This window comes from Cupressus sempervirens, chromosome 5 (assembly GCF_028749045.1).
Source record: "Cupressus sempervirens isolate cs-2001-9-10 chromosome 5, ASM2874904v1, whole genome shotgun sequence".
Taxonomy (NCBI): Eukaryota; Viridiplantae; Streptophyta; class Pinopsida; order Cupressales; family Cupressaceae; genus Cupressus; species Cupressus sempervirens.
The window spans coordinates 307,275,460-307,285,181 of record NC_143122.1 but is presented as its reverse complement, the minus strand read 5'-3'; the positions used below and the strand labels follow the sequence as shown (position 1 = coordinate 307,285,181).

Here is a 9,722-nt window from a genome sequence, read left to right as displayed (position 1 = left end):
TTTTTTAAAATTAAATATTTCAACTTATAATTGAATGGGTAGAAATGAGTAGTTCATTCATATAATATAATTTCTATTGGTATTTATATATTTCTTAAAATAATATGTAATTATTAATATTTTTAAAATTCCCTACAACTCTCCCTATCATTCTACATTTACTTGTCCTTATAATAACATATCATTCTCTCTTTTAGCTGTCTCTTTGTATCCTTCCTTTCTATCTATAAATTTCTTTGTCTTCTTTTCCATTATTGGCAAGAACTTTGACGCATTGTGTCTCTTGTTGAAAAGAGGATTTATTATTCGCTAAACAAAAAGAGACTAATTAAATATACAGTTACCTCTTAATATTAGAAACTAAGTTGAAGGACATTAGATATGGCAAGTAAAGGCACTCTCAATCCTTAACATGAAGCCATTACAATTTGATGGATTAGGTACCTCTCTAAGTCATTCATTAAGTGAAGGGAATTGCAATTGACAAAAATAGGTGTGCCCCTTATACTTTAACAAAACAAGCAAAGTGAGCCAATTATGCAAGTCAAGTGAAACCAAGCTAGATGGTAGACAACATCTCATAATTGACATTAAATTGATCAAACATAGAAGTCAACTAAACTAAAGAAGATACCTGAATTGGTATGATAAGAATGCACAAAACCTTAGGACTATATTGAAGAAGATTAAATCTAACACAACAATCATCTTTCAATTTCTATAGTTAGAACAAAAATAACTAAATATTATATAATCATTATAACTTTATTCTTTAATCCTAAATTTAAAAATTAAATAATTTCATTGTAAGCATGAATGGAAGATTTTGATAAAATCCACACTAATTCATAAATTGCCTCCTAGCAAAACACCCTATATATGTAAAAAAAACTATAAATCTAAAGAGGAATGTGATATTAAGATTAACTTGTAAATGAATTAGATGATTACAAATGACGACCACTTGTTTTTAAGGAATCAAGTAAAACATAATCTAAAATCAAGAAAGTAAAATTAATTAATTCAAAGAAGTAAAGCTTAGTTTGATTAAATGAAACTATTATTAGCCCAATCTAATTTTAAAAGCTAACACCAAAATTTAACTTATATGAATAAAGGAATAAAATGACTTGATTAATAAACAATAGATAATATTCTAATTATTCCACTAACACACTTCCTAAACAAAAACCTTATACAATTTACAATTCCTAATTTAATATAATAAAAATCCTTCAAACTTTTTATACTAATTAAAAGATTTGATACTAGATCCAAAGAAACCAAACTCGATACAAAACTTAGCATTGCATAAGAATTATCTTCTAGGAATCAAAGCAACCCATAATCCTTAGACACAAGGTAAAGCAAAGCAAACAAACAACTTTTCCTCCCCATTTTTACAATAAAAAATATAAAAAATCTCAACACCATAAACAACGTATATTTATCTCTTCCCACATCGTAAAGCAATCCCAACCGCCCGTCTCGAAGCATCGATTCAATCAGACGGCTTCCGCAACATGGCATCTAGATCTCCCAGTCAACATAATCTTGCCACGTGTCACATCACCGGACCTTCAAACATAAACACGATATTTCGAGTTTTTAACTTTTGACGCGAGGAAAAAACAGCACGTAAAAAAAACTATATATGCACGCATAAAAATAAACCAAGCTTTGAACGCGGACATTTATGTTATTTGACAGGTTGTTAACTGACATAATTATTACACGCTTAAAACGTTGTATTTTGTGTTGTGCAAGCCAATTGTTTACAGGAAGAAAGATCCGTTCTTAGCATTTTACGTGAATTTAAGTCTACGGCAGGTGACAGAAGTATCAGATCTTTATACCCAAACTGTGCAGAATCACATAGCTTATTACAGCTCTTTTGTGGATCGAAACCAGGACCAATTCTCACATATACAGTGAATATATATACAAGAAAGACGCATATTGCTCCCTTTTCTTTGTGGGTGTATATTTATGTTAAATGGCAGCGGGAGCGGAGGTACCTCAGCCCGTGAGAGTTATTATGAGCGGCAGGGACAACGGTTTCTGCATGAACAACGACAATATTGACGGGGATTCCAAGGACAGATACTGTGAAATGATAACAGGAAAGCCACCCAGGCCGTTTGCAGGTATTCGCCATTGTATTAGCACTGCCCGGCTTCCAGGACCGTCTGAATCTGAGTTGGTATGAATTTTTTTTGCTCCCTTATTTTATTATTTCATTTTTAGTGTTTTTTCTTTCCTATTTCAGGCTCAAGAGGTGATGTTATTTTCTGTATGCGTTTAGGCCATATGCTGTTTGTATCGATTTGTCAATCAAATTGGTTTTTAAGGATACCCAATTCAGTAGATCTTGATAGTGGAGCCATTTAGCGTTGATTTTCTGAATCTGTCAATTTTAAGTTGTTCTAGGGTTTGACCTTATGAACAAGGCGGCGAAAAGCTTTATGCAGACTTTTATTTTTGTTATTACTTATCTGGGAAATATGGTAGTGGAGGGTGAATCGTTCGCCGCGGGATATGCTTTTAGGATTCTAGGAAATCTCTGTAAATTGTTTCTATATTATTTTCAGTTTGTTTTTGTAAGTCTGTTTGCCTTTTTAGGGTTTGAGCTTGTGATCGGCACGAGGATGTATGTGTTTCTACTCTCTGCTTTTTATGTCTCGGTATTGGGATTGGTTGTGTCAAGGCTGTCCATTCGTCTGCATGACGCTGCTTCTATGTTACTTAAGTTTAGGACCAAGGGAATTCTCTGCTAAAAAAACATCATTATTCTCTTGCAAGTCGGAACAATCAGAGTTTCAGGTTATAATCTTGTGAGTTGTGACTTGTAACAGAAAAATAACATTATCAGACACCGTTTCTTTTAATTGTAGAATCCGGTGTTGGGGTTGTGTGTGTGTGGGCGAATGGGTTGGCAAATTGACTCATTTGCAGTGTGCAGCTTGCTTGTATTGCAACGCTAGGATACTGGGAGCTCGGGACTACTTCAAATCTTTTGGATAGTTTATGGCACGGATCTAAATATAGGAGTCTTTAGGTGTCCTTTAGTTTAATTCCGCTGAAGAATCTTTTTTAAATTCTGCAAAACCATTTGTTTGTACCCTTTGGGTGGCTTCGGATTTGGGCAATTGTTCGGCATCGGATTTGGGCAATTGTTCGTGGGATTTAAGTTAGATAGGATGTTGGAACTTGCCGCTCGTGTTCAATTCAGACTTTGGCACGGTATCCAGTTGTTTGTTTACCTGGATAGATCATATCAAAGATTTATATATTGGTCCGAAGAAAACCTCATGGCTTCCAGTTAGTGAATTCTTGACCTGATGAATCACTCTAGGCTTAATTCCTTTTGAGCACGATTGAATGGATTAAATTGTAAGTATAGTTTACTATTCTACTAGTTATCTTTTGACAAATCCTTCTTTTGAACTATAACAGTTTGCCAGTCTTTTATTAAAATTGATCAGTCTGATTTTTTCATGTTTTAAAATGTGTAATTTTTTATTTTTATTTTGATCAGTAAGAGACCGAAGCCAAGGTTAATTATTATTATTTGTTGTGATTACTTATTTTGATTGTTAGTTAAGCTTGAGTAGATTTGAACCCAAGACCTCCCAATTAAGAGGCTCACAATTTACCGTTGTGTTGTAGGCTCTTGCCTTCAAAATGTGTAATTATTGCTTCAAGTTGAGGGATTGATATTTTAGAAGAAAATTACAAACAAACTGTTTAGATTTAATTGAAGAATTATTGAATTTTTGATGCTATTGTCTCAGGAGCTTGATGCAAAAAGTTTGCTTTCAAACTCGTGTGCTGAAGATGGGAAGACATTTACTCCCGTCTTTCGCTCTGGTAGTTGGGCTGAAATTGGACCTAAGCGATACATGGAAGATGAGCACATTTGTATTGATGATCTGGTGGAGCATCTTGGTACAGTTTCTGAATGCCCAGAGCCAGGTGCTTTCTACGGGGTGAGCAGTGTTACTTAATTGCTCTTTATATTACAAGTTTTTTTGCCATTTTTTTATCTTTTTCTTTTAGATACTGAATTTCTGATGGGCAAGGGAAATTTGTATTCTTTAGATAGGCGAGATATTTTAAATGTTTCCTTGGATTGTATAACAGCGTTGTTGGGAAATGCTTACATGACATGTTCGTGGTTAAGTGATACGGATATTTATTAGTTGAAATACCAGCATGTGAATTATAGACTAATGGAATGTAAGTGAGGATGAAAACATTAATTAAGTCAATTGCAACCACATTATCCGAATCAGTTCTATGCATTTCAACCATATGATGTAAATTAGATTTGTTTTGGATTTCATCTACAAGATGAGAAGAGGGAACATTGATTCAAGTAATATTGCACAGTTGATTTGACAATTTTTCACAGTTGCAACTTGATTCACGGATTCTTAGGAATTCCTATGAATCTACTGTTTTGGTAATTTTGGATTTGTGATGTTCAGATTAGTTAAACACTTGAGAATCTTATTGAATTTCTTGACTCTTGATAACTAGACTTTAAGAAGTATTGTGTCAGGTTGAAGTTTGATAGCCACTCCTGACTGTAAAGTTACTTGTTTTCATGGCGGATTGTTACTCCCTTAGCTGTTCCGTGAATTAAGTTTTAATGGCAATCACGGATATCAAAGAACTAGCATAAAGCATAGCAGTACAAAAAGTCTTTCAATGACCACTCTTTTTCGGGTAGTATATGTCAATATTGCAGTCCGAATAAATTTTTGAAAACAATTTTAATCAATTCATTCTACAAGGTAAAAATAATGTCCAATTGTGATATTCAAATGTATAAGCCATGTGGTGTTCAATAAAACCATTATTGAAAAATTTGAAAGCAAAAATTAAGAAGCTTTGCCTGACTCAAAATAGGAGAGTTTTCTTTTTAAAATTTAAGATGAATTAGCATGCCATTCTTTAGTTAGTAACCTATAGAGTGAAACTGTCAATAACAAGGCCACTCTCAGCTAAAATATTTAATGACAGGCCAAATATAGACATATCCTTTACTAGCCCCCACTGATTGATTTGCAGGAAACTCCTCAAGTCTGATCACAAGTGGAGATTAGAAGTGGATCATTTTGTGGGGTAGCCCGGTAAGGATAGCACAGGATGCACTTCTTTATGTTATTAAATATAGCTGAAAGAAAATGCTAATCAAGTCAGAAGTCAAAAGTAAGCTATTTTATTATTAAGGTGGGATCAACTTTGCAAATGATTTAAAGGTGTTGCTGAAAGGCATTATCCCAAAGAGAACATCCTGTATTGTAATAGAAACTCCTGCCTAATAGTCTTAATGCTTACCTGGAGTTGATTGCCTAGATGCAACTATCTATTGTATGGTGCAAAATTTCCAGAGTATATCAGATATGCATCCTTGCAATATTCTCTTTGAGAATTTTTCAAATCTTTGTACAAGACATATACAGAAGGTAACCTGAAGTATAGGGTATGTATCTCTGTAATTTTCAGGTTACCTCTTGTAACCACATTCAGCAGGTAACCCGAAGCATCCAGTAATTTGATTTTTCTTTGAGAATTGTCCAATATATTGTGCAAAATCATAAGACAACAAGTTTTTGAATTTTTCCAAAACTAATTGGATTTTACTATTGAATTAACCAAACTTTCTTAAGCGTTTAAATTTGCTTATGGAGGAGTCAATAGTTCACTAGAGGGGGAACCAGATTCCATTTGACTTAGAAGGAAGATGATGGCCCCTTCCAACCTTGCACTACCTATGCATCTATCCTCCCTTTAGTCACTAACTTGTTCTAGTTTTTCTTTTTCTTTTGAAACACCTATTTCTACCTGCCGAAAAAAATCATAAGCATCAATTAGAGTCAAGGCCTCCTCCCACCACTGTAAAATCTCCTGCCAGCAGCAAGCTCTATTGGCTTGGGCCCACGGCTGACCACTGAGGGTGCACTGCTACATACATGCATTTCAAGGTCCCAAGCATTCGTGCTGTTCTGATTTTGATGTTGTCCTATAATTTGAAATTTTTAAGGAAAACGGCTGGCACTGTTTAATATTGAAGGTAATCAACGACTATAGATTCCAAGTCCAGGTATTATAAATGTAGAAGGGAGAAGTTATATTGGAATTAAAACAGTTATTTGTCTGTAAAATCCATATGTAGAATTCATATTGATATTAGTGAAGATATAAAAATTTCCAGGCTAAGCTGAAGCCAATAACCACTTAATTTAAAATAAAACCTAGATGACAATGTTTTGCAGTTTTTCCTAAAATGTACATGGGAAGTTCCTCTAGCTTCCTTTAATACTTGGTATCCTCTTGAATGTTTAAGAAAATTAAAATGGTTGGATTAATGGGTTGCAAGCATGTAGCTGTAGAAATGAATTTCATGATCATACTTTGTTTATAAATGTTTAATATAGTAAGAAATGTAACACAGAACTACTGTAAAGAGAATGAAACTATAGCATCTCCATAGACTTGTGTAGTTTTATGTATTTTATTTATTATTTTGGAAGGAAAAAGTTATAATGGAGATAGAACTTCCCTTCCCTTCTGAATGTTTGCACATATAATTTTCAAATATGAAGTATACTAAACATCTATGCTTTTCTCCACAGGTATTTGATGGTCATGGTGGTGGTGATGCTGCAATATTTATTCGGAAAAATCTTCTGAATTTTATTGTTGAAGATTCTCATTTTCCAAATGCTGTTGGAAAGGCTATGAGGAATGCATTCATGCAGGCTGATCATGCTTTCGCCGATGCCTGTTCTGTTGACAACAGTTCTGGAACAACAGCTCTGGCAGTTCTTTTTTTTGGAAGGTAAGCACTTGAAGCCTGTTTGTCTTGAGAAATGAAGTATCAGCTTTCTGTTTACTTCGATACTGTGGTCTAATTTTTTGCAGATCTATTGTCCCATTGTTCTATTGTTTGTTCTGATGGATGAATGTTTGCATTGCTTTGCAGGACTATGATTGTTGCTAATGCAGGGGATTGTCGTGCGGTGTTGGGAAAGAGAGGCAAAGCAGTTGAGATGTCAAGAGATCACAAGCCAAACTGTGTCATTGAGAGGCTACGTATTGAAAAACTTGGAGGCTGTGTATATGATGGCTACTTGAATGGTCAACTATCAGTTGCAAGGGCATTAGGAGACTGGCACATGAAAGGGGCAAAAGGCTCCAGCTGTCCTCTCAGTGCAGAACCTGAGTTGCAAGATGTGGTACTATCAGAAGAAGATGAATTTCTAGTAATTGGTTGTGATGGTCTGTGGGATGTTATGTCCAGTCAGTGTGCTGTCAGTATTGTTCGAAGAGAGCTCATGTTACACAATGATCCAGAGCGATGTTCAAAAGAACTGGTTCGAGAAGCCCTTAGACGAAATACTTGTGACAATCTGACAGTAGTAGTTGTTTGTTTCTCAGCTGATCCTCCCCCACGTATAGAGCATCCTAGATCAAAAATCAGGAGGAGTATTTCTGCTGAAGGTTTACATAATCTGAAAGGTTATATGGATTGTCCATTAAGAAATTGAATGCAGGAAGTAGATTTACAAGTATTGGGCAGGTAGGTTCAGTTGATTTGATTAAAAGCTTCATTACTTGTAACAAGACATTCAATGTGAGCAGACATTTATCCTGCAAACCTCATGTTTCTTTTTTAAGAAAGTTACTTCCATAATTTAAAATCTTAATATTTGCCATAGAGGTGGACATGTATCGTAGATTTGCAGACCTTAGTTTATGTAAGCCAACAAAAGAAGATAGCATCCAGGCTTCTAGAATTGATTTGGATGTATTGTCAGAAGGGTTGTGAAGAAAACAAAACAATGAAAGAAAGAGCAACTCGTGTGCTCAGGCACTGGCCAGCCTCAGAAATATTGCCGATCTTTTGCAAATGTGGCATGGAACAAAGGGTGACATCAGTCGTTGTTTTCGTGCTAAAAGTTGGCTTCTAAAACATTGGCTGCCAGAAGAGGTGGAAATATTTATGACCAATTCTTGGTCTAGAAAATGGGGTTGCCAAAATCTTTGATTGAATATTGATTTGCAGCAATGCAGTTGCACTATTGTGCAGCTATTCATTAGCTTGCTGCCACTGAGTTAGGATATTCTCATTTTTCAGGACTTTTTGTTGCCACTGAGTTAGGATCATCTCATTTTTCAGGAGGATAACAAACCTTCTATGTAATATTTCATTTTTTTGCGAGGGGGTGGTTGTCCATTGCCTTTGTCCATTCATTGCTCCTAATTGGTAGGAAATTGATATTTTACAGCAAAGGCGATAAGAAAATTGGCAAAGTCCAGAAATGTCTGGCAATCTTGTAAAAATCTCTACTTGGTTTCCTTGTAAATTAAAAGAAAAGACTGAAATCTTTCTGACAATGTAACTTCCAGTGTAACAAGTTTTGATTTAAACATGCATGTTAGCTTTACTTGTGCTTTGCTTCTGTTGACGCCTTTACCAGTTAATTTAGCTGACATGATTATTTGGGTGGTTTAGAATTCGGAACTAATATGCCATCAAAGACTTTAGTTGCCCACTTACTGTGCAGACAATTTTTAATCTTCTTTTGGCTCGATAACAAACATAAATTATTGTCATTCAGTCAATCAAAAGAAAGGAAGCATCTGCTATAAATTGTGAAATAAAATGATCTAATAGGTGGTGACAGTTATAAGTGCTTGTTGGGTTTTTTATATTGGTTTTATTTTGTAAGATTTATACGCTGGGTTTGTTTGGGGGATGGCTTTGCTTTCGATTTTTAAATTTTAAAGGGGAAATTTTAAATGGTGACCAGTTTAAAAGCTTTTGGTTACTTTTTCTGGAATTGTCGTAGTGCTATACAATAATTTAGAATTTATACAAAAATTATTACTTTGTTCGTTTTCAGTCATACAGACATAATCATCTTTGTTGCTGTATATGGACATAAAATCATCTTTATTGCTGTAAATAAAAATAAAATCATCTTTATTGCTGTCAACATAAATGTGTGGAGTACATAACAAAATATGTGGTACAAAAGAGAGCAAATTTGAAGTATTCAGAGGTTTATTGCAGGATGATTTATTTGGTTTACTTTATACAATTAGAATGAAGGAGTCCTAATTGTTTACGATTCAAGAATTAAGGGTCCATATGGAAACAAATCGAAGGAATCCAAAAGCGTTTGATTACAAGCAAGTTTAAAATAAAAAACACTGTTTCATATGATATTATGCTAAGTGAAATGGGGGCTGCTCTTATCGAGGCACTTGTTATGGTTCACCTTTTAATCTATCTAAAAATAATCAAAAAAATGGAAGAGGATAGATGGCCTAAAGTTGTTTTTAGTGATATACTATGTAAGCGAAAAAGGACATGGATGCAACAAAACATCAAATGGATGAGTAAATGGAATGTTCAATTCAATATGTGCCCCACAAATAATAAAGAAATAAAAGTCTTTGTTATGGAGAAAGTCTACAAGAGAAATTGGGGAAGTTAGATTGGGAGGAGGAAAATATATTATATAAATGAGTTAGCCCCGCTTGTAATCAACTCTAAAAAGCGTACATAGGAGCCAACATTTTTTGGAGGGCTAAAATTCTTATTGCTCAGCTGAGAACCAATTCTCACCAACTTCGTTGTGAGATTTTGGGAAAGTGGAAACTGAACAACACTTTATTTTAGAATGTGAGGCCTACAAGGAAAG

At 34.6% G+C, this 9,722-nt stretch overlaps 1 protein-coding gene across 1 annotated transcript; it reads left to right on the top strand.

Annotated features, from left to right (window-relative positions):
- The first annotated feature begins 1,769 nt into the window (after positions 1–1,769).
- LOC149555816 (putative protein phosphatase 2C 47) lies at positions 1,770–8,409 on the top strand. Its single transcript, XM_089829972.1, has 4 exons — positions 1,770–2,203; positions 3,795–3,989; positions 6,645–6,850; positions 6,995–8,409. The coding sequence occupies exons 1-4, from the start codon at positions 1,997–1,999 to the stop codon at positions 7,557–7,559; spliced, it is 1,173 nt and encodes a 390-aa protein (XP_089686098.1). The 5' UTR covers positions 1,770–1,996; the 3' UTR covers positions 7,560–8,409.
- The last annotated feature ends 1,313 nt before the right edge of the window (positions 8,410–9,722 follow it).